The sequence below is a fragment of the Osmia lignaria genome, chromosome 7 (genome assembly GCF_051020975.1).
Source record: "Osmia lignaria lignaria isolate PbOS001 chromosome 7, iyOsmLign1, whole genome shotgun sequence".
NCBI lineage: Eukaryota > Metazoa > Arthropoda > Insecta > Hymenoptera > Megachilidae > Osmia > Osmia lignaria.
In genome coordinates this window covers 3,491,830-3,518,556 of record NC_135038.1, presented here as the reverse complement: position 1 = coordinate 3,518,556, position 26,727 = coordinate 3,491,830, and the positions used below count along the sequence as shown (strand labels likewise).

The window sequence follows — 26,727 nt, the reverse complement described above, 5'->3', positions numbered from 1 at the left end:
GCTAATTTCTCATACAATCGTTACAATTACAAATGTTTTCAGCCAGACCTATAATTTTTCTCTTACGACTTATTAATTACCAAGTTTGCCATACCGCAATCAAATCGTTATTGGCAGTATCGTTTGTTCGAGTATTTTTAATTTTGCGCCGCCTCCGAAAACTTTGAAATGTATTTGGTATCCTATTTAACGATTAAGTAGATATTATTAATAGCTATGGAATATTGGTATAAATGAAATAGAAATTATTTGACACTTTTTAGTGCATTTCGAAGTCGGATTTGTTTTTTGTTAAAAATTATTTTATTTCACACTTTTTAGTGGAACCTGTAGTATTTTTAGGATAGTGCAAGGTGATTTTGGGTTTCTGTTACTTAGCTAATAACCATAAATCTAAAAAATATTGACCAAATTTAAATGGTTAATAAACAACAAATTCCATAAATTTTTGCAAGTGGGGTCATCGCGGATATACCTCCTACTTAATGTGAAAGTTTTCATCACAATCGATACATTCCCTGCAGCATAAACGCCAGAAGATATAAATGAAGTATTACGTTTTTTGCGACATAAGTCGTTAGGAATGAAAAAGTACAAACATTTTTTTGCGAGACCAATCGGGAAATATACTCTACAAGATGCAAAATTTTTTATTCGATTGGTCCATCCGTCTCGCGGTAATCGGTGAAAAATATAAGTCAAGCATTACGTTTTTTGCAAAAAAGTCGTTAACAATGAAAAAATGCAAAATGTTTTTTTAACGGGACCAATCGGGAGACATACTCTACCAGATGCAAAAGGTTTCGTTCCGATTGGTCCATCCGTCTCCGCGTAATCGGCGAACATACATAAGAAAAAAAAAAAAAAAAATACATACACATCGAATTGAGTATCCTCCTCCTTTTCGAAGTCGGATAAAAAGCGGCCTTACTGTTGCGGTAAGTGTCATAGCGGGGGTCTACGCTAGGAACGGCAGACCCAATGAATAACTGCTGTGGCACTTACCGCAACAATAGGGCCGCTTTTACGACTTGCTACTCAAACCGAGACGCATCTACTGAAAATCGGGAAATATGTAAACGTTATATCTTGAAAACTAATTAAAATCGAGTGCATACATTAAAGCTTAATAAATTCGTCTTGAGAAGCACTATCACAGGAACTAAAAAAAAATATATAGTTCCATTTGAAAAACGAAACTTGACCATCATATCTCTTAAACTAATAATGCAAAAGATTTTTCACTTCGGCCAAAACATAGGCCCCCTTTTACCCTGCAATTCCCATATCAACAATTTTTTGTATCATTAATAGTTACGGAATAACGGAATTATAACACTTAAGTTGAGACACCCTGTATGTATACCTTGTGTACTTCTATATTGATAATTTATTTAATATAACCTAACCTAACCTAATCTAATGTAAGTACCTAATCAGTAAATTAGGTTAGGTTAGGCTAAAGTAATATTCTGGTCTCTGTCAGACGATCAGACACACAAACTGAGATTCAAAATCATTAAAATTAGTTAAATTAGATTTTTAAGCACACTTGTTAAATATGTATATTGTATATTGGTGTCGTCTGCCGTACTGCTGCATACAGAAACAGTAGGAAAGCAGCGATCCCATACTAATGCGTACATTGTAACGGACGCACACAGATAGGCAGAATTCAACGTGATAGTTTCGACAGTTTTTCGAAAATATCTAGAAAACTAAGGCCGAGCGGCGGTTATATGCATAGGAAAAAGTTGTTCAAAATGTTGATTTCTTCAACATATGTAAAAATCGAAGATGCGTTATAAAATAACGCGCATCAATTCGATCATATTCTGTTAACAATAGTATTTTTAAATCGGGTAAATCAATGCTAAATTTGAATCATGTTAAAATTTCGTCGTAGTTCCCGGAACAAATAACTGCGTAGAATCGTCGAAACCGTTAGAAAGAAATGGACGATACCATAGAGAGAGAAAGTAGGATCAAGGAACCAGAGAGAGGAATTTCGTCTAGCACGCGCTGTCAACCAATATAGAGCACGTGGCGCCATCGTTTCGCACCCCGATTCGCTAGGAAGTCCCCACGCAGGACACTCTTCGTCGATCAATCGCAGGTGCACGACGGGGAGAGCGGGGAGTTTGTCGTGTAAAATCGTTATAAATTAGCTGCTCAACAAAGTCCTGCGCGTAGCGAGGCAGTGTGTTGCAATGGTGTAATTTCGCAGTTTCGCGACAAGACCTCAGAGACGCGCACGTTAAGCCTTTTAATAGTATTAAACTTGTGTCCTTTTTCTTTCATTTTAACTTGTTGTTCGCGTAGATAATTTGTATTAACTTCAACTTCGCGTGATAATTCTGATATTTTAAAAATCGTGTATTCGTAATTCGTTCGTATTTCGTCGCGTAAAACTCGTACCTCGTCAATCGTTTATCCAATTTTAAATCGTAGAACGGTCAACTCCGTGCGCGACAAGTGCGCGTGCGACGAAATTCTTCATCTCTCTTTTGGTGTTCCAGATCAGCAACGAACAACAGCAAATCGAAAATGCATTGAAAGCAATTATTGCATTAAATATATAATATAGTACATCTCTCTGGTAAGTTTGTCCATCTTATTCTAACTCTCTAACTCGTACGACGATATTACATTTCAAGAGGCAAAACGGACGATCTATAAAGCCTTCGGGTTTCGGAAGCTTCCCATTTAGATCGTTCCGCGTTTCGAGGTATCTAAATATTTCTATTTCTTTATTAACGAGTTGGAGGTCACATGTCGAATTACTGTCTATTCAAGTAATTTTTCGAGTTTTCGTCCGCCATAGTGGAACCGTCATATTGAATTTGAAGATCTGATTTCAGATTCGGATTCAGTGACTTAAAAAACCAATATATTAATAATTTCAAACAGTTAAAAAATATAGTTTCACAAAGTGATTCATGCGTAATGCCAAACGAGCGCGGCGATTTAGGAGTTATTTACCCTGCAAATATTTATATGAAAAAAAAAAAAAAAAATACGTGTTCCTTAATTAGCTTTCCTCTTGAAGTTTTAATAGATTTTACTTCGATCAGATCAAAACTGATTTTTTACAACAAGAAATTGGTCACATTAGGGGTAGTTCACCCCCTAATTTTCATTCCCCTTCCAACATACCTAGGCCGATTTTCGTCTTCTATCGAAAGATACTTTCATACCAAAAATCATCAAAATCGCTTCACTGGTCTCAAAGATATCGCAATCTTTCCATTTTAGCCCCCATTTTGAGGGGTCGTTTCACTCTCTAAATATGTTTTTCCGCCGCTAAAAAAAAATACGTGACCCTTAGTTTTTCATGTATTATAACAAATCCAAATTTCATAAAAATCGGAGAGTGACACTTCCGTAGATTTACTTGTCAGTCAAACATCTGTTACATTTTGTTCGAAGTCTATCACTGTTAGCTTCAATAGTTTTTGAATTATACACAGTTTCAGCCTTTAACCGGTTTCAATTTATTTCAAACTCAAACACCTTCACACAACATAAAACACGCTTATCAACGTCATACAGTTACAAGGATGGACCCGTACGGGACCAGAGCACTGACGAACCCAACGGAAAGTAACATCTTCTTTTCCGTCTTTTAAATTTTGTTCTAAACACAGAGGATGTGCAGGCACATTGTCATACGTGTTTCGGACTGGTGATAGTAATACCTTTTCCATCGCGTAAAAATTAAGGAAAGAATCAATGATATTATAATTAACCAATTCTAATTTTGTTTTTCTTTTCTTTTTACGTTGCGCCGTCACGTCGACCGCGTACGTCGCAACGTAACATAAGAAATAAATTATTTATTCAAGTAATCAAAAATTCAATTAGTTATTTGAAAAAACTTCATTTTATGTAAAAATGTTTTTAAATTGGAAATTGTTCGCTATTTGATATAATTTTTATTCAAATATCTATAAATAAATTTTCATTTGAAGAAAAAATTATTTCTGATTATGTAATATTTTCATTTTATTCAAAATATGTATCACAACTCTGATTCTACAAGATATATCGAAAATAAACAGGAGGATTCTCCAAGAATTATTCTTTTCATCTGAAAATACGCATTGTCATAATAATATGTCACGTCCGAAAAAATTTTACAAAGTCCGCCTCACGTTCCCTTATCAAGCCTTCGGGTTGTAGGAGTCTCCTCGTGTAAGGGGCGTGGGGAGGGCGAATTACTTCTGCACCTCTCTTTAACTTCTCCTTGACTCTGTGCTTTCCCATCAAGCCTTCGGGTTGTGAGAGACTTCTTCATGTGGGAAATGCACAGGAAAAAGTTTGAGCTTATAATTATTCTACTTTTGTCTTTTCTATCCTTTCATTCTTCTCATACTTCTCAATTCTTTTCTTAGTTAAAACCCCTCCTTGAAGCTATCGTCGTGCTCAACTGCGTAGTAACAGAAACATGTGATAGAAAAACTCGGCTTCGACCGAGGAGAGGTATCATAAACACCGTTCGCGGCGCGGTTAGCCAGTGCTTCGCATTGTAGGGGTCTCCTCAGGCTAACTGCGCAAAACGCAAAGATTACGTTAATGCCGAAATTAACATCGATACTCTCCTCTTTTTCACGCGTGGGCGCCAGTCGGTCCCTAACCCGATCGCGTGTATGAATTGATTGCTGGAATGAGAACGCAAAGCAATCTAGCTTGTTGAAAATTTGTATGAATGCGAGAGCGAGGAATGAGAACCCTTGCAGGCAAACGTTAGCAAGCGTTCGAGGACTGTTTAGAGGCAAAGGGTCGTACGGGGCAATAAAAGTCTTTGTATCGAATTCCGAGAATTTGCCTGAAACCGAAAACCTAACGGTAATTTTCGAATGGCGAGAACGTTCTCGAAGCAACTACGTCGCAAATGTAATAACGAATATTCGATTAATAATGGAAACCTGTCGTTATTGAAAAATAGCAATCGAACACCGAATGCCTTATATCGAGCGTACCGGCGCAATTCATATTGTTGATCGATTTCTCTGCGAACAAATGATTATGAACAAGCCGATTGTTAATTAAGAAACCACGGTTTCATTATCCGTGCGCAATGGTACTACGAATGATTGATTCAATTACTTGCAAATTTATTGTTCAATAATTCTGAGACGCACACGTAAAGCCTTTTCACACTTCTAAATTTCTATCTTTTCTCTTTCCTTTTAACTCGTTTGCTCGCGTAATTTCCGTATTAAATTTACTCGCGTTACTATTATATTATTTCGAAGAGCGTAATCGTCTTGTGTTTCGTCTATTAAATTTTGCGATAAACGACCACCGGGCGCGCGACAAGTGTAGTGCCGCCACAGATCTCTCAACCTTTCTTGGTGTTCCAGATACTACAGCGATTTTCAACGATCTACCAGCGCATTTATAAACGATTTTATCGTATATTATACTCTACATTCTCACGGTAAGCCTGTTCAGTACTAATTTGTCGTGAATTATAATTGATTTTCAACAAGGCAAAACGGGCGATCTATTAAGCCTTCGGGTTATGAGAGTCTCTTCATTTTAGATCGTCCTGTTTTTACGTTCAGGTACCGAATTATATAATATACATTTTGGATATATTTGCATTTTCTACTATCACTATTTTTGTGAGACGATTGTTTCGACTTCAGAACTTTATCAGGGACGGCCTGTAAAGCCCTTTCGAGGGTTGTGAGAGTCACTTCATTCAGGTCGTTTCCTTGCGGATTGACACCGCCAACTTTTCATTTTCTATCTAGTCGAGTCAATCGTCAAACATTAAATTTTCAACTACCAATCCGTTTAAATTATATTGGAATCTCACATTGCGAATCAAAGGAAAAGCGCCTTTCTGGTCAAATCACGTTATGAAGTAGGTTAAGCATCTTTACCCTTGTTAACCAGTATTGTTCTGATTTGAATTATCAGTATTTAATAGAATTTATTAGTATTCATTCAATAGTCATTTTAAATTCAGTTTCTGTTAGCTTCACTATCCAATAGACAATTTTGAATTAAAATTTATTTTCTTTTGCACACTAAGCAGTTTAATCATTTTCTTTCAACCACCTTTACCATTTCAAATCCACGCATACCAACACAAGGTTTCAAGGAGGGACCCGTATGGGACCCAGAGCGATGACGAACCCAACGGAAATTATTACTATCTAAATTTCCCGTCTTTTAATTTTTGTTCTGACCGTAGAGGACGTTACCGCGTCATATGCGGTCAGAACTGGTGGCAGCGATACTCTTTCTCATCGCCCAAAAATAAGAATTATTAAGTTTTCTTTTACGTTGCGCGCTCTCGCAACGCGCAACGTAACAAATTTTTGGTGGCAGCGGTGGGATGATTCAGTGCTCGCTCATTGAGAATTGTGTTGGAAATTGCATTTTCTTTAAAATTTCCATTAATTCTTGCTAGAACCTTTGATTTGCAATTGAGGCAAAAACCGGGATTTTCGTATACTGGACACCCCTTTTGCCACATTTGTCGTATATTATCATATTATTGCAAATTGTGGATATTTGTGTATTTTGTTATATGATTTATATATTTTTGTGTGTTTTGCGATAATTGTTCGCTACCAAAGTTTAATTTCTTGCTTACAATCAATTTTGTTAACCACCTATTTAATTGTTATATTTATTATTTTGTTATATTTATTTTGTTATAGTTATTTCTTATTTAATTTATTTATTTCTATTTATTTTGTTTTCTGTTATTCATTTTTTTTCCGTTATTTATTTGTTCCTATTTATTTTTCTTGTTTGTTATTTATTTTGTGTTTCTGTTAATTTATTTTGAGCTCATTCAGTTAATTATCAATTGATTATTCTATTTCGATAAACTAGAACGAACAATTATCGCACATTTTCGTATTGAATACGGTGTGCTACCGAATTTTGAATATTATCTGTGTATATTTTTTCTGATTGATATTTTTGTGTGTATTTTCTCATTTACATTTTTGAATTGAATTACGAACATTTGCAATATGCCTGATCCGCCGATTAACGCGGGTGCTAGCGGAAGCACCTCGCTGACGGCCCGCGACGATGACGACGATCTTTCCACCACGGTGATTGAAAGCTTCGCCGTACAGCAGGCCGCACATTATGTACCGATTTTCGATAGTCGTAACATCCGTTTAAGAGACTTCATCGCGGAAGTACAATATCATTCAGACAGCCTGCCCATGTCAAGTAGAACGGTCTTCCTTCGGCTCGTTAAGGGGGGAGGCGCGTGATAGCGTGCAGGGAATTAGGTTTATGGTACTCTCTGATTTAATAAGACACTTAAAGAAACGATTCACGCCGGAAAAGACATTCCACGATTATTATCAACAAATCGCGAATATTAGGATGAAACGCGATGAGTCAGTATACGCGTTTCACGACCGAATCAGAGTTTTGCTTGCGGGAATGGAGGACTTGATTAAGTTAAAATCCGGATCTAGCTATGCTCAGATGATGGATCCAGTCCGTGCAACAGCGTTAGAGTCATTTATCTGGGGATTGCCGGACGATATTGCGCGAGCAGTGGACGCGCGCAATCCAAAAACACTAACTGAGGCCGTCGAAATTGCAGACCGCGTACAGACTAGATATCGAAATCGGCCGACAATGTCGCATGAATCGCGTCGTTCAGATTATGACTCGGGTTACCGACGCGAATACGGAGACCGCGACTATAGGCCGCGATACGAGGGCTATAGTCCCGAGAGAAATTTTGTCCGTACTTATCCACGATACGAGACCTACTCTCCGGTAAGGAACGAGACTAATTCGCCGGTTAGACCACCACCGACTCGAGAGTTTAATCGGGCTCCGAGCCCTGTCCGAGCCTTCGACACCGAAACGCGAGATGCTCTTGAGCCGAGTATCCACCTGTATCCAACGCCCGTATCGTATCACCGTTCCGAACCCTTTTGAATAGGCAGACGTTGCCTCGTTGCATGCCACAGCGTGCTACGGCTCGGACAATATTTCTTCGTTTCTTGATAGAAACGGTTCGGCAATAGGACTGGGCCACTACAGGCGAGGAGTTTCGTTTTGCTGCGTGCCGTTCCAAAGGAACGGAGGCAACGGACCCATCCGAAAAATTTGTCGATTCTTTGCCGTTGCATCGAAGGAAAGGTTTATGCATTTGCACTTGACATAGCGTTTCGTGCCGTCACTTGGGTTTCAATTTATTTGAAATCTTGCGGTATTATTGGATTCATTTCAAAATCGATGAAATTATTTATGAACTTAATCTAATTTAATTTAGACAAATTTTATCGTCTAAATATATTTAAACAGATCAATTATCTTCGGTGATACGCTGTACATAAAAGAGCAATGTTAATAAGAACTTCTGTGATTATTGAGAAAGGACAATGTTAATTTTGCAGAGATTTTTCCGTTGCCGAGTATCGAAAGTTCTATTGGGCTGTGATACGGAGGTGAAGGAACGGGCCGATCCGAAAATTGTCGATTTCTTGCTGTTCAAAGGATAGGTTCGGAGACCACTTGAAACGTAAAAACAACATACCCAGGCGAAGGCCCGAAATGCTATGTCAAGTGGAAACATGACACTTGAGGCTCGAGATAATATGATCTGGAATCGGATATATCAGTGAGATAATACTAATGCAATGACTGAACTTTGTTATTTTTCATTTTTTTCTTATAAAACTTTTACCAAGATATTTGTGACGTTTTTCTGATTAAAATGATACCAAACACGATATGGTTAGGACAATTACAATAAAGAAACAGCATGCAGGAAATCGAAACTTCTCGCCTATAGGAGTTTCTTTCAAGAAACGAAGAAATATTGTCCGAGCCGTAGCACGCCGAGGCATGCAACGAGGCAACGTCTGCCTATTCAAAAGGTTCGGAACGGTGATACGATACGGGCGTTTGATACAGGTGGATACTCGGCTTTGTACGGCGCACAGTGGGACAAAACTGCTTTTGGCGATCAAAATTCTGTAACTTCGGTTCTATTGGAAATATTTTAATGAAATTTTGGGAAGTTTTTGCCTACATCATAATACTTAAGTTGTATTAATATAAATCATATTGAACTACAGGGTGTCAAGATATTCACGTATAAACTGTAACGCGTTCAATATCCTTCACTTGTTAGACATAGTTTATGTTATTTACCAAAAATTTAACTTAAAACTGTTAATAACTATAATGAAAACGGATATAATAATTAAAAAATGACAAGACATGTGTTATTATAATATATTTATTTATATTTATTATGATCTATACCAAATCATTCGTGAAAATAGTTTCGACAATTATGAAAATTTATTATGGCATATTGCAAGGCCGAAATAAAGTTTTAGATGACGAATATACACGTTGAATGCAGTTAACTGGATAATAATCGTATCTGGTACTGCTTTTCCATCATCGTGCGCTGCGGCCAAGATGGGTGTAATTTATTTCAATCGCTATTTTTTTGAGCAGTGGCAGGTTGGGGCAGCCGTTTTTTTCTGATTCTGATAGAGGAAGGTTCACTCTTTACTACAGTAGTAATCACACCCTGCACAAATGTGCACATTTTTTAAAACTCAAACGCAAAGTTGAGATTTTAGTTAAATGTATTTCGTTTCAATCAGATCCTATTATTTAAAAAGTTGTTAACATTTTAACTTATTTTATGCACTGAATAGAATCTATACTAATCTACTAAACTTTGTAATTCATTTGAATTTTATCTTTCCGAGTAAAAGTTATTAGAATCGTACATTGAAGTTACGGATAATATCATCAGCGTTTCGTTTTGACAAATTTCTACTGACTTTGAGTGCGAACCACGGCAAAACGAAAGCAAATATGAAAAAACGGATTACACCACGTTAAACTACAGTTTATTCTCTATCGATGTATGTAAATAGTTTTTCAATTTTCGAATACACGAAAATCGACTTTTGATCGCCGAAAGCCGTTTTGTCCCACTGTGCGGCGGACGCATCATTGTAAATGCTGCCGTCATGCGAGCGCATCGGACGCGCGACCGAACGCCTCTTCGCGTTCGCCAACCCCGGAGACACCGTCGGGCGAGAAATCGCGGTTTAAAAGTGATTATAGACCACGCTCTCCGTCATTGGAGGAGCCGGTAGCGGGACCTTCCAGCTCGTCCCGTAGATCACCATCACCGTTATCAAATTTCGGAAATTTAAACTTGGACAGGACTCGCCGCACCGACGCGACGACGAGTCAATCACCTCCCGAGCGTCACTCAAATCAAAAAGTTCAGTTCCAGAAAAGATTCTAGCCTTCGAGTATAAACGTGATACGCCGATCGTTAAGCTCTCATCGGATGACCTAGAAACAGGATCCGCGAACTTTCTAGTAGACACTGGGGCGGAAATTAATTTAATTAAATTAAATCTATTACGCAATGATCTGCCAATCGCGACGTACGAGGCCACGATAATATCAGGGATAACCCCGCAGAAAGACCGTACAATAGGTACTTCGACATTACGCATACAGGGGAACCCCGTGCGCTTCCACGTCGTACGATCTAATTTTCCACTGAGAACAGACGGTATTTTGGGTCAAGAATATTTACGTCAGGAACGGGCTGAAATTTCATTTGCTCATAACACTCTAGTCACGCGAACAGATCCTATAAGATCGCATAGATTCGTAGACGAAAGATCATTAGACTTTTCAGACCGCAAAGCTTTAGAACCGCGCACCTACATCATTAAAGCGCGCTCTAAACAGCTGATCGCGATTGACGTGGTAAATAACGTCTTGTAAGAAGGGTACTTGCCCTTATTAGAAACCGTGGGCGGCCTGTTCGTCGGCAGCCGTATCGGTAAATGACCAGGGCGTATGCGACGTACTCGCCATTAATACATTAGAGCGTGACCTTGAGCTAAAGGTACCACCACAGGAATTAGTACCATTTGACTACCATTGTTTTCCCGAGGAATCAGACGAGTCGTCGGGTTCAGATCGTAAAAATACAAGCACGAATTCATGGGATCGAGTCTCCGAAGTGTTAGACAAACTACGGCTAGGACATTTAAACGTAGAAGAACGCAGGCACGTAGAAGAAATAGTTGAGGAATACCCCGAAAGATTTCATCTCCCCATGGATAAATTAGAGGCTACCTCGTTTATTAAACATAATATTCCGACGGTAGATGAAATTCCGATAAACACGCGCCAATATCGATTTCCGCCTATTCATAAAGAGGAAATCGAGCGTCAGATCTTGACAAAATTAGAAAGTGGAATCATTGTTCCGTCAAACTCTCCATATAATTCTCCCCTGTGGATTGTCCCTAAGAAACCGGATTCCAAGGGCAATCCCAGGTGGAGAATGGTAATCGATTTTCGAAAACTGAACGAGAAAACAATCGGTGACGCATATCCATTGCCAAACATGACTGAGATTCTAGACCTCATTGGCAGTGCCCAATACTTTTCCGTATTTGATTTAGCTAGTGGTTTCCAACAAATTGAAACCGATCCCAAGGATCGTCATAAAACGGCATTCAGCACGCCGACTGGGCATTATGAATATGTACGAATGCCCGAAGGGTTAAAAAATGCACCGGCAACTTTCCAGCGTTTAATGAATAGTACACTCCGTGGTTTACAGGGTACAGAATTGTTTGTATATTTAGATGATATCGTTATTTTTGCGCGTACGCTGGAGGAACATGGCAAGAAGGTTCGGCGCCTTTTTACGCGCTTGGCCGATGCCGGATTGACCCTCCAGCCGGACAAATGCGAATTTCTGAGAAGGGAAGTCGCGTACCTCGGGCACATAATCGGTCGTAAGGGCGTACGCCCCGATCCGAAAAAGATAAGCGCGGTTAAGAACTTCCCGCGACCGCGGAACGCGAAATAATACGCCAATTCTTAGGCCTAGCCGGTTACTACCGACGTTTTATACATAATTTCGCGGAGTTGTCAAAACCCTTGTCCGATCTCTTGAAGAAGAACACAGAATTTATTTGGGGAAAAGAGCAAAAACGCAGTTTCATCGCGTTAAGGAAAGCGTTATGTAGAGCACCGATCCTACAGTATCCAAATTTCGAAAAACCATTTACGCTTACGACCGACGCGTCGGATTATGCTATCGGAGCAGTTTTGAGTCAAGAAGTCAACGGACATGACTTACCTGTCGCTTATTTGTCGCGAACTCTAACGAAACCGGAACGGAACTATTTCACAACAGAGAAGGAATGCCTCGCGGTTCTGTATTCCATTTTACATTTTAGACCGTATTTGTATGGCCGGAAATTTACATTGGTCAGCGACCACGAACCATTGCGTTGGATCAATTCCATCAAAGATCCCGGTCAACGTTTGGTCCGGTGGAGATTAAAACTACGAGACTATGATTACGATTTCGTTCACAAAGCCGGGAAAGACAACGTCAACGCGGACGCTTTATCGCGAAATCCGGTCATTGAAGCGGAATTAAACGGCTCAGATGAATTTACGCTCACATCATCGAGCGAAGAAACGCGGCGTGAACCATGCTCGATAGTAACGTTGATAGAACGATTTTTGCGCGTTTCGAATTCAATAAAAGCTAAGAGAGCGAAACGTGCTTTGCAATCGGCAAACATTATGCCGATATCCGGGTCACCGCGCTCGTCTGATTCCGAACCGTCGGGAGACGTCGTTCGCAGGGGGCGAGGCCGACCACCAGGATCCAAATCGAATCCTAAACCGAGGATAATAGACCCAGATGCAATCGCTACGCGTACAAGACATCGATCAGCTGATCAGCCAGCAACTTTAACTGTTCCATACCAAAAACCATCTATCGTGGTAACATCTAATACACCTACGTCAGGTTCGTCCGATGATTCTGGAAGCTCAGGTTCGGATTCCGATACCGAGTCGGAACCGCCGATTTTCCTACGCAGGTGGAGCGTACTTCCGAGCTTGGGGTTCAGCTCGGGTAACCGAGTTGTAGGAGCTCCTCAGACCCCGGGTTCCGGATGCGCTCGGCCTGACGAGGAAATATATAAAATACCGTTCTCTAGTAACACCAGTCAAGAGTATTTCGACGTACAGTCGGATCACGAGCGACCAGAACAGTTAGACGAAAGCGACGATACTGATGTTGATGAGTTACATCAAACGCTAGATGGATTATCCAAACTAACAGATAATTTTACAGATACAATAGTTTACCGACCATCTCACCAATCACAGTTACCTACAATCTTACCATCTACACCACCCATCGCATTGTCAACTCCACATAAACCATCGATTTTCAAACGTAAACCTGAGGAAATGCGGGAGGAGCCTTCCGTGCCAATGAAAACTCCGCCAATTGCCATTGACTTTGACGTTTTGACCGATACGTCGAGCTTAGAAACACCGGAAGACCGGGAAGTCAAACCTCCAAGGGTTGTACAGTTCGCTTCCGAGAACCTTACGTATTATCGTGACAATTATGTACATTTTATCAGTCGTGACCGCTATCTTACACCAACGAATAAATTATTAACGGATCTTGGCGCGATTAACTCAATAAATTCACGGACGCGGAATTAAAGATAGGGAACATACTCGTTACAAAGCGCGGTAAACACCGAATATTCAGCCTCGTCGCGAAAGATAACGCGAAGGATGACCTGCCAATAACCAGGTTACGCGTACTCTTGAGGAATCTAAAACAAAAATTATTTGAATTAAAGATTAACTCATTTCGAATCTCAAGAGTCGACGATCTCACGGAAACGTTACCGCAGCATACGTTAACTAGTGCCTTACGAGAAACATTCCGAAATGCTAACATCTCAGTAACCTTATGTTATGGCCGTGTTCAACTACCACCTGCGGAATTAAGATCACGCATTATTTCCGAATTACACGATAGCTTAATAGTCGGGCATAAGGGAATAACTAAAACATACCGCCGTATCCGCGAGAGATTTTATTGGCCTAATATGAAGAAAGATATCGAAACGTACATAAGTAATTGTCCGAGCTGTCAAACGCGTAAGATCTCGAGACACAAGACCCGCGAACCAATGGTAATCACCGATACACCCGCGGAACCCTTCGCGAAGGTTTCCATTGACACGGTGGGTCCGCTCCCTACCACTCCGGAAGGTAACAAACATATTCTAACTATTCAAGATGGATTGACCAAATTTTGCATCGCAGTACCACTTCCTAATATTAAGGCTGAAACAGTCGCTCACGCGCTGGTCACCAATCTTATCCTGCAATTCGGTGCCCCAAAACTAATCTTGTCCGATCGAGGGACAAGCTTCTTAAATAAAGTAATATCTGCTATAGCACAGATGTTTGGTATTCACCATCTCACCACATCTGGATACCATCCCCAAACTAATGGTTCTTTAGAACGAAGTCACGCGGTTCTGGTAGATTATATTACACATTATTTGGGGGACTTTGACGATTGGGATAGGCTGGTACCGTTCGCAATGTTTGCATACAATACCTCGGTGCACGAGGGAACGAAATTTACACCTTTCGAACTGGTGTACGGTAAACGTACACGCGCACCGACCTCGTTCCCTGCGAGCGACGATTTACTCACGTACACCGGGTACGTTCGGGACTTAAATGACAGATTGCACGAAATGCGCGAAATCGCTTCTAGTAATTTAGATCGTGCAAAGGTCTGCTCGAAAACCTATTACGATGCGAAAGCTCGTCCATTTAAAGGGCAGGTAGGGGACGTGGCATACGTCCTGGTCGAGCCGCGTAAAGGCAAGTTTGGCAAAAGGTATCATGGCCCTTATAAGATAGTAGATTTTACAGCTAGAAATAATGTCGTGCTGGAAGACGGGACAGGCAACATTTTTATGAAACATGTAGACAAATTAAAGTTCGTAGGAACCAAGAAAGATTGAGTGCAGCGGTTGGCCTTCATAATCGGTAATATTGTTCGACGAAGGGGGCACTTTACTCCTCAAAGGGGGGCCGACTGGCGCACTGCGTATTTATTTATATATTTAACACCTATTGTACTTATTACAGGAAAATACCGAGAAAAGCACACGTATTCAATTCGAATTTCTGTACGTAAATATGCGTTGTTTCATTGTATTTGAATTAATCTAGGATCATCAACTGCATCATGGCATCCCGTTACCGGAACACCAAGGAGGAGAACGAGGGGCGAATAGTCTTCGTCACCCGTATACCGCCGTTCACTAAGACCAAGGAGCTGCTCAAGCTTTTCAAAGAGTTTCGGCCGGAGCATGCTGTAGTGGCACGGAAATCAACGGGGACGCAGGGATACGTCACCTTCCCGCAAGCCACGCTAGCAGCAGAGGCAATCGCGTGGGTTAAGAACACCCAGCCAATCTTTCATAAACGGAGGATCAGGGCTGCCCTTGCCGACCCATGGCATGAGGCCAAACTCCTACGCCCCAGGGACGGGGCTGTGCCGTTCCCCGGATGGGAGCCTAGACCATCACCTCCGCTTCCGATAGAGGCTATCACCAGGATTGCGCGCCTACTTCCATTCGCGGACCGAGCGCGCATGGAATGCGTGAGTCGAGCATGGAGAATGGGCTCCATGGCCTCCTACGCTGGAACCAACCGACTGGACCTTACTGACTGGCGATGGCCGCAGGCCTGGGAAAGTAGGAGGATTACGACCGAGATGCTGAACTGGGCAGTGCGTCGCCTGGGCGTTTATATCACGGACCTGCGACTCGACGACGGAAGGGTCGTAGGAAGATTGCGGCCCCAGGTGCTGGGAATAGTGGTTCGGCATTGCCCGAATCTAGTGAAAATCGATTTAACCGGGACCTTACTGCGTCCATCAGCGGTGCGTGATTTAATCGCGTCAGCGAACTCGTTGCGGGAATTAGAATTGGGATCATGCTTGGGCAGCGTGGACCCGGAGTTGTCGGCGTTGTTTGCGGCTGCGACGCGACTCGAACGCTTCGGTGCCACGGGCACGGCGTTCGTGGGGGCGTCGTTGCCGCGATTGACGCCGGCGCTCCGGAGTCTGCGTGTGAAGAGGTGCGAATCACTGTCTCCAGCACCTGTGGCGGCTTTCCTGCGAGCCGCGCGCTCGCTCGTCGACTTAGAGCTCGCGCAGTGTACCGCCATAACCACCGAAGAGCCGCTTCATGCTCTAATCGCGAATACCGCTCTACATTCCACCCTCGAGGAACTTAGTATTTGCGACATCAATTTCGTACCAGCACCAGAACCGGCGGCCGACGATGACGACTTCGAGGTGCCACCAGACCAACCCCTTCATTTCTTGGTCCTTCAAATAGGCCCGGCGGAGGCCGCGACCAGTATCCCGGAGGCCTTTAAGAACCTCAAGAACCTCAGCACGATGTTCTGTGGCTGGGTGGGCAACGGATTCGTCATCCACATTGGGGAGCACCTAGCCCAATTAACAGATCTAAACCTCTCGGGATGCTCCAATATACGAGGGCAATTTGCGTTGGAGCCTTTGGAGAGATTGACGGCACTCCGGCGACTTGCCATCAATAACCTGCATCCCACGGTGGGAGCGCAGGTACTGGGGAACATCTCTACCTTGGAGGAGGTAAATTGCCGAGACTCGTTAGGTGTCACGGACGAAGACGCGTGCACGGCCGCACAAGGGTGCCCAAACCTGGTGGCCCTCAATATGGAGGGATGTTTGGGGATCACCGAGCGCACCCTCAGAGGAATTACCAACATAGTGCGAGGCCAAGGATGACAGGCGATATTGCGGCTCTGGGTCGGCGGGACGGGCGTGAATCGTCGAGCGCAGGTCCGCGGTAGTTTGATAGTCCAGATTATCTACGATCGCGTCTTCGATCCTATCCTGCGTTGAGCGCATCCCAACGCATCGCGTGAGCAATACGCTCAACTTCCATATCGCCGAGGGCGGCGATAGTTTTAAGGGGGGAGGATTTGTCACGTCCGAAAAAATTTTACAAAGTCCGCCTCACGTTCCCTTATCAAGCCCTCGGGTTGTAGGAGTCTCCTCGTGTAAGGGGCGTGGGGAGGGCGAATTACTTCTGCACCTCTCTTTAACTTCTCCTTGACTCTGTGCTTTCCCATCAAGCCTTCGGGTTGTGAGAGACTTCTTCATGTGGGAAATGCACAGGGAAAAGTTTGAGCTTATAATTATTCTACTTTTGTCTTTTCTATCCTTTCATTCTTCTCATACTTCTCAATTCTTTTCTTAGTTAAAACCCCTCCTTGAAGCTATCGTCGTGCTCAACTGCGTAGTAACAGAAACATGTGATAGAAAAACTCGGCTTCGACCGAGGAGAGGTATCATAAACACCGTTCGCGGCGCGGTTAGCCAGTGCTTCGCATTGTAGGGGTCTCCTCAGGCTAACTGCGCAAAACGTAAAGATTACGTTATTGCCAAAATTAACATCGATACTCTCCTCTTTTTCACGCGTGGGCGCCAGTCGGTCCCTAACCCGATCGCGTGTATGAATTGATTGCTGGAATGAGAACGCAAAGCAATCTAGCTTGTTGAAAATTTGTATGAATGCGAGAGCGAGGAATGAGAACCCTTGCAGGCAAACGTTAGCAAGCGTTCGAGGACTGTTTAGAGGCAAAGGGTCGTACGGGGCAATAAAAGTCTTTGTATCGAATTCCGAAAATTTGCCTGAAACCGAAAACCTAACGGTAATTTTCGAATGGCGAGAACGTTCTCGAAGCAACTACGTCGCAAATGTAATAACGAATATTCGATTAATAATGGAAACCTGTCGTTATTGAAAAATAGCAATCGAACACCGAATGCCTTATATCGAGCGTACCGGCGCAATTCATATTGTTGATCGATTTCTCTGCGAACAAATGATTATGAACAAGCCGATTGTTAATTAAGAAACCACGCGATCATCGGTTTCATTATCCGTGCGCAATGGTACTACGAATGATTGATTCAATTACTTGCAAATTTATTGTTCAATAATTCTGAGACGCACACGTAAAGCCTTTTCACACTTCTAAATTTCTATCTTTTCTCTTTCCTTTTAACTCGTTTGCTCGCGTAATTTCCGTATTAAATTTACTCGCGTTACTATTATATTATTTCGAAGAGCGTAATCGTCTTGTGTTTCGTCTATTAAATTTTGCGATAAACGACCACCGGGCGCGCGACAAGTGTAGTGCCGCCACAGATCTCTCAACCTTTCTTGGTGTTCCAGATACTACAGCGATTTTCAACGATCTACCAGCGCATTTATAAACGATTTTATCGTATATTATACTCTACATTCTCACGGTAAGCCTGTTCAGTACTAATTTGTCGTGCATTATAATTGATTTTCAACAAGGCAAAACGGGCGATCTATTAAGCCTTCGGGTTATGAGAGTCTCTTCATTTTAGATCGTCCTGTTTTTACGTTCAGGTACCGAATTATATAATATACATTTTGGATATATTTGCATTTTCTACTATCACTATTTTTGTGAGACGATTGTTTCGACTTCAGAACTTTATCAGGGACGGCCTGTAAAGCCCTTTCGAGGGTTGTGAGAGTCCGTTCATTCAGGTCGTTTCCTTGCGGATTGACACCGCCAACTTTTCATTTTCTATCTAGTCGAGTCAGTCGTCAAACATTAAATTTTCAACTACCAATCCGTTTAAATTATATTGGAATCTCACATTGCGAATCAAAGGAAAAGCGCCTTTCTGGTCAAATCACGTTATAAAATAGGTTAAGCATCTTTACCCTTGTTAACCAGTATTGTTCTAATTTGAATTATCAGTATTTAATAGAATTTATTAGTATTCATTCAATAGTCATTTTAAATTCAGTTTCTGTTAGCTTCACTATCCAATAGACAATTTTGAATTAAAATTTATTTTCTTTTGCACACTAACCAGTTTAATCATTTTCTTTCAACCACCTTTACCATTTTAAATCCACGCATAACAATACAAGGTTTCAAAGAGGGACCCGTATGGGACCCAGAGCGCTGACGAACCCAACGGAAATTATTACTATCTAAATTTCCCGTCTTTTAATTTTTGTTCTGACCGTAGAGGACGTTACCGCGTCATACGCGGTCAGAACTGGTGGCAGCGATACCTTTTCTCATCGCCCAAAAATAAGAATTATTAAATAGATCTCTGTTAGAACGTCGGGCTAAACAACTGTTATTTATCTGTGGAGAATACTGTTGAAGTAATAATTATAATTAATGTGTAGTATTGCGGTCGAATCTACGAGCGTAATTAGTAATTTGATTATCTGACGCAATAAAGTTTTTCTTTTTCCAATTAATTCGATACACCGTAAGGGGAATTTAATGGAGAGTAATATGATCAGTGGTTAGTGTTACGGTATCGAAGTCTAAAAATTGAAATAGAATTTAAGATTTAAGTTGACGCTCTTTATTAAATAAGAAAAAATCTTTTGGCGTACCTACGTTAATATAGCACAAAATTAAAAACTTTCTTCTACTAGGAAGATCCTAGTTCAGGCGTCAGCAACCTATCAAATCGTTATTGGCATCATCGGGTATTATTAATTTTGCGCCGCCTCCGAAAAGGTTGAAATGTATTTAGTATACGATTTAACGAGTAAATAGGTTTTATTAATAGCTGTTGGGTATTTGTATAAATGAAGTAGAAATTATTTCATACTTTTTAGTGCATTTCGAAGTCGGTTGTATGTTTTGTTAAAAATTATTTTATTTCACACTTTTTAGTGGAACGAGCAGTATTTGTAGGATGCCGTAAGGTGGTTTACCGTTCTTATTGGTTAATTATAACAATAGTTTTCAACGCTAACAAGTTCCGTACATTTTTGCAAGTGGGATCATCGCGGAGATATCTCTTATTAAATGCGAAAGGTTTCGTCGCGATCGGTACATGCCTTGCAGAGTATACATATGTATATAGAAACAGTAGAGAATCGGCGACTGCATGCTGACTCATACACCGGTAGAGACACGTAGGCATACGTAGAATTCAATGTAGTAGTAACAATAGTTTTTCACGAATATCTCGGAAACTAAAGCTTTCCGTTAATTAAGCATAAGAAAAAAGTTGTTCAGAATCATGCCCCCGACAACATATTAAAAGATTATTGAAATCGTCCAACCTTGAGATTAAAAACTTCATGTATTTTGCAATAACAATGAAAAAATGAAAAATTTTTTTTTAATGGGACCAATCGGAAGACATACCCTACAAGATGCAAAAGGGTTCGTTCCAATTGGTCCATCTATCTCGGAGTAATCGGTGAACACACACAAAAAAAAAAATACATACTGATCGAATTGAGTAACCTCCTCCTTTTCGAAGTCGGTTAAAAAATGAATTTGAAGAGTTTATCGTGTACTCATGAGATTGAATTCCTTCGTTGCTTCTTCCAATGGATTCGGGGGTTCTGGTGGATATTGGACCTGACGAAAATTTCCAGTTTGAGAATCTTTTGAGATGGTATTATATGGCGCAACCTCATTAGGAGTGAATTGGTTCTGTTCTTGTTATCTAATATCTCGTGGATTTTGAGAATGATTATTAAAGGAATTTGGATTCTGTCGATATATGCGAAAATTGTTAGGATTTGGTTGACCTCGGTATGTATAAGAATTGTTAGGATTTGATCGATGTTGATATGAATTGTTAGGATTTGGTTGCTATCGATTTATTTGCAAATTGTTGGAGTTTGACTGGCGATAGAGTCCGTTATTTTGTCTAGAATTATTATACTCCCGTTTCTTACATTCTTCTATATTGTGACCAAAATTTTTACAATATCTACACTGTTTTATATTATTTAATGCATTGTTTTGACTCGATTGATTAAAATTGATTGCTCTACTAGGAGGTGATCTTTGTTTCCCTAAATAGCAGTCATTAATGCTGTGATTTGACTTGTTACAAATTCTACAATGCTGAAAGTTATTGTATCTCAGACGCAAAGCTTTCTCCTCGGCCATAGCTGCCGTGAGAGCGCTGTTAATATTTGGGAAATCGCGATATTTCAACATTTGGGATATTTGTGGGTGCGAATGAAACACGAAACGACTGAGAGTCATTTCGTTTATCATTGCTACGCGCCCTGCCAATGTATTACCCTCACAGTCTGTTGAGTGAATAGTTCCTAGAATTCTTGATTAGAGTTCTTCTAATCTTTGATAAAATTGTGAAACGTTTTCATTGCGATTTTGTTGAATTGAATTTAATTCTTCCATGAGTTGATCTAGAGATTTTTTATCCTGATATAAGTTTAGCAATAATTCAGGGACTTCCTCCCAAGTGGTGAGATTACAATGAATACCAATCTGGTCTCGGGCTTTACCCTCTACTTTATTTTTTACGAATAATAAGAGAACCGGTTTTTGCGAAGGACTAGCTAATTCAAAAACAGAGTCTACCTGTTTAATAAACGAACGTAGTTTTGTTCTGTCACAATCGAATTCCCTCGGTAACAGTTTTATCAAATGGTTTAAGGATATATTCATTGCGGAATCTAGGTTTGTATCAACTTCGTTACTTAGGGACATTTTTGAATACGAGGATAGGATTACACGTCGGAAATTGAAAAATAATACGTTGAGAATATCTGAAGTTCAGTATTTACCATGCGACCGTTTAGACGTTTTCCTCCTTCCGAAGAAAGACTGCAACTCACAGTGGTGCTGGACACACGAAGAATCCAGAAGATACGACCAATTGTGTTTGTTGAGCTTCGGGACGAGTTTTCTTCTTTTCTTCTTGTTCCGATGTAACCGATAGAAATCAGCGCCTTCTCCTCAGTGAGATAATGAATATCCAAATGCAACTGAGTGAAAAGCCGTCAGAACAATCCCACTTCTGACACCAAATTTGTGTTGAATTCCGGGTTGGGGAATCAGGTACAACACTTTTAAAAATCAAGACGTTTATTGAACGGCAAGAAGCGCACGCTAGTACTGACTACAGAAAAATCTACCAAGATGTTTTGGGGAACATCTATATATATGGTAAGCGAGGGTAACTGGGGGTCAGCGGATGGTCAAGGTACAAGGGGCAGGATGAATAACTGGGGAGAATAAGCTACATGAGTAAGGAAGGAATAGGATGACTAACTAAGTGCAGGAGGCTAGATGAGCTGGAACTATGACTAGAATATGTTTGGATTAGGATATCTTTGTTGGTGGTGAATTGGTCATACAACAATACCCATTGCGGATTAACTATACTGCAGTTCACGAAAGACCATACTTAACTCGCACAGCTCAGTAGGTCTAGGGGCATTTTTAATAACGTGTGTGATTCCCCTCTAAAGCTTGCTTCTTACTTTGCGATCATATTACTTTTTCTTTGAAAAATAATAGGAATTTCATTGTATCGTGTATATTTACCATATCATCATCGGTTATCAGTTATCGTACGTCATATATTTCTGTTCACCATTTATAAGATCGCAAAGTACAAAGCAAGCTGTAGAGAGGAATCACACACGTTATTAAAAATGTCGCGTGTTGTTCCGTGTGGGCTTTGGTGTTTAGGGATTTTCTAGGATTTGAAGAACGTGGGTAAGGTATCCGTGGAGCGCTAAAGCACCCTGCTTGTAAGGCGCAAAAATGAATTAAACAAAACTGGTATCACTGTTGTTTAAATATTGGAATCGGAAAAGACTTCGTAACTTTTAAGGACCGTTCGTGACTTGGTCGAAAACAGAATTGGATATGGTCTATCATAAATTAGTCTTTTAGGAATTTTCGAAGTGAAACTATTCCATTCTCTGGATTTCCGGCCTTCTCTCAGCTCGATCACCCACGTCGAGACGTTTACAATTTAAGCTTTGTTTATTTATATAACTGTACGCGCAGATGGTGTTTAAATTTCGCTCTTGATTTACAACCACCGATACAAAGGTCCTCGACTGATATTCGAGACATATCGATACTACAGACTATCGATAAATATTCCCACGACAATGTCGCCATACCACTCTAAACATGTTCATGTGATAACATTTCACGTTACACAATAAACATGTACATTAGAAGTGTTACCAACTTCGGATACAATCGTTGCAATTATGAATGTTTCCTGCCGTATCTATAACGTTTCGAATTTTTTTTCTTACGACTTATTAATTACCAAGTTTGCCATACCGCAATCAAATCGTTGTTGGCAGCATCGTATATTCGGGTATTTTTAATTTTGCACCGCCTCCGAAAACTTTGAAATGTATTTGGTATCCTATTTAATAATTAAGTAGATATTATTAATAGCTATGGAATATTGATATAAATGAAATAGAAATTATTTTACACTTTTTAGTGCATTTCGAAGTCGGATTTGTTTTTTGTTAAAAATTATCTTATATAACCTCAAGTGACTACCGTGAATAGCCTATGTCTCGAAATATGTACGAATCAAGGCAGGGTCTTTGTTAGTTTTCACTAGGATCGGTTCTAGCACATGCATGTCATAAATAACCTAACGGTTTCTCATCGCCGCTCACGATGAATAAAGAAAGTAAGAGAGAACGAAAACTACTTTTCGTTCACCACCCCTTTCGTTCGAGGGTTCTCGGGCGATCGACGCGTAACATTTAGTCGCTTAAAAGAACTGCTACAGTGCGGATCGCGATCGACGACACGGTTCGTTCGCGTTTTTTGAGATAAGCTATCGAATGGTGCATTGCTAAGTAAAATCGGCTCAAGGGCACTTTTGACCATCTTATCCTGCTATACTCTTTACCTGGCTCTTCCGCTTTTGAACACTTTTTAATTCTTTTTTGGCACAAACACCTACACCGTACGTCAATAAAAATATGATTGAACTTAGCTTCAATATCGAAACTATTTCACTTTTAGCTTCAGTGCGTACTCTTATCGACTGCGTGCTCTTATAACAGCTTATCCTACTTCAACAACGTATTCATCTTTTTTGCCTACATCTCAAAGATGCTTGATTAAACACGTTCTTGCCTGGAACGTCGAAGTTCTTTTTTTTCTTCCATTCGAAAGCTCCGAGGAACGTTTCCTGTATTTTCCGAGATTTTCTTCTTTCATTCCAACATTCGTCCCTTTGTTCTTATGATTTTTTGTTCTCCCTGCGATTGTTTTGTAGTTTTTCTGGAAACACTGTTTTGAACGACTTGAAAAATGAATGGGAGGATCATAACAGAGGTGAGGAAATGAAATCATGAATGATAGAATACTTATTATTGTGTTATTATTTGAAAATTTATCCAAGGGATATGACACGTGTCATTTTTTTTTTCTTAGCAAAATTGCTTTGAAACGTGTGAATGAGCTTGCAAAGTGTATTCGGACTATTTAATCTAACGAGATGGTTAACGATTTGTCGCAGGTAGCCAAGCTGTTCTCTTACACGTGGACTATGGGCGTGTTTCTATGCAAGTCGGTGCATTATATCCAGAGCGTATCGGTTATTTGCTCGGTTGTCATGTTAACCTCAACGTCGATCGAAAGGTAAATCTTACATTATTATTTCCTTTAAACTACCCATTATTTAACCTAATATCGTACCTATCTCCACTTCCAAGTTAAATCATATTAAAATAAAAAAAATTCCATCCAATATTTTTTATAAAGAAACTTTATCTTTAATCAAAGTTGTATTTTCTTAGGTATCTTTAGGACAACAAAAAATGTGAAATTTGTTACAAAAGTCTTCCGATTTATTAAACCTATCGTTAAAACAATTATTTGTTTACGTAAAAACTTAGAGATTAACTGGAAGACAAAATTATGACACTTTTGCATTGCTCGATGTTCGTAAGAAAAGGAGAATAAAAACATGTAGGAAGAATAAAAACGTTTAACGTAACGTCGTTTCACATTCAAGGAGTACAGTTTCACCTACAATTAATTAGCGAACTCAAACGAGTTGTCAGAATTTCTCCTTATTTATAGCCGTATTTTCGAAAGCCCCCCCCCCCCCCCCCCCCCCCCCCCACCCTAGGGCAACCAAACTTCGGATTTATAGTAATTGAGGGATGAGAAATCGAATGAGACCACTTTGAAAGCTGGCAAATAAACCGTTCTCGAGATATACCAGATATTCGAAAAGTGTGGGACCCCCCTATTATCTCGATAAGAACGCATTTCCACGGAAAATTACTAAAACAAAAGTTGTAGGGATCGTAAAGTATTATCTAGTAGTGACCTTGAACTTGACCTTGGAGGTTATTTGTAGGTCAAATCAAATTTTTTAAATGGAAACCTCAATTTTTTCAGAATCATTTTGCGTGAAAGTGCGTTCTTTTCGAGATAATAGGGGCGTCCCACGCTTTTCCAATGCCCTGCATGAAATATACTCATCTTCCTTAAAATCAGACTGCACATGCGCAGAAGAAAGTGAGGCTGCGTAATGACTCTTTTGCTCACTCGTCACTCTTCCACCAACTCTTAAGCGCTCAACTTTCGAACTTTAAAGCTTTTATTCTTTGATTTTGATTTTAGTTTTTCTCTTCCTCAATTACTATAAATCCAAAGTTTGGGTGTCCTATGGTGGAGGGGCCTTTCAGAAGTTTCCCCATATTTTCCATCGATGGCACTGTCTGCCTGCGTAGTTGGAAATGTTCGTTCTATGTATCATGAAACGTGGCTATTAGTTTCAAAATTATTTAAATCCCATAGATCTTTTCTAATGTCCTCTCTCTTTCCCGGCAAGATTAATAAATCCGAAGGATTATAAATTTCACGAGGATTAGGTGGCAGTTTCAATAACATGCCCCTATTATGTATTACACTGTTCATATCTAATAATGATTTCAGGGTCTATCCAGTTTAACTTTAATAATTATTTACAATCTCTAAATATTTCAATCACATTTTTATTTTCTAATTCAAGATATAGCGACAATTCATCCGCAGATCATTTAAGTTTAAATGAAATGTAATCAACGTAAAGTTGTTTAGAGATTTTCTTCATCGTAAATCGTTTCCTTTCAATTTCACGCGAAGAAGAATTCGCTGCTCGAATCTACCTAAAAGTTTACGTTCGTTGGCGTAGTTTCAACAAAATTCGTTCCTATCTTTATTTTAGCACGTTTCGAAGGCAGTTAACACAGGGAAAGAGGAGCAGGATTTGTCTTTTCCATTTCAAATAAGATTCCAAGGGAGTTGAGAATGCCAGATGTTTTCTTTCCTTTTCCACTTTCCTTCACACCGAATTCATCGTAAGACTTATTTAACATGTTCATAATACAAATATTTTACACCTTTCAATGTCAATTTTTTAAGATTTGTGAATTTATGATTCCTCGGGAGGAAGCTGTTATTTCGGTTCACTGCTCATGTTTTCTTTTAGTAGAGAAGCCAAGAAATAGGCCTCCAAGATGATCAAGATACGTGATTTAACGTCCTTTCTCCCGTCACGCTTAAAATTTATTTGATTTCAGGGGAAACTGAACCACCTTATCGACGAGTTTCTCTTCCACACCGCTGAATTGATTGCTCTTTCATTGTTTTTCGCCTTTCCCTTTATAACTCTTTTGTGGTGTAAATGAAACAAATAAATTTTGCAAACAATAACTGCGATTGCTGTATTAATTTATAAACTGTACTCGTCTAAAAATGATCAATATTGCAACTTTATTGTAATTCTACAAGTAGACTTTATTGTACCCTCGGACGGCAGACCATGGAGAGAGCCTAATTTTAATACATTTATTGGATTTCATATGGAATTTGCGGCTATCAAAGTATTATATTAAGCGATCAAAATTAAATACGGTTCGTAAAATTCATATTCGTCAATTGGATAATCGATCAGACTAAATAGAATTTATT

General features: G+C 40.1%; 1 protein-coding gene across 3 annotated transcripts in view; it reads left to right on the top strand.

Annotated features, from left to right (window-relative positions):
- Positions 1-979: 979 nt before the first annotated feature.
- The window catches only part of LOC143305423 (uncharacterized), a 50,412-nt gene continuing 24,664 nt past the window's right edge, over positions 980-26,727 (top strand). Inside the window, exons 1-3 of one of the 3 annotated variants that reach the window (XM_076689000.1) lie at positions 980-2,599; positions 5,367-5,443; positions 15,094-22,952. In XM_076689000.1, the coding sequence (XP_076545115.1) occupies positions 15,110-16,702 (1,593 nt within the window). In that variant the 5' untranslated portion in view covers positions 980-2,599; positions 5,367-5,443; positions 15,094-15,109 and the 3' untranslated portion in view covers positions 16,703-22,952. Of the gene's footprint in view, positions 2,600-5,366; positions 5,444-15,093; positions 22,953-23,304; positions 24,403-26,727 lie in introns of those variants that run through there. The other 2 variants (XM_076689001.1, XM_076689002.1) reach the window with 2 other exon arrangements.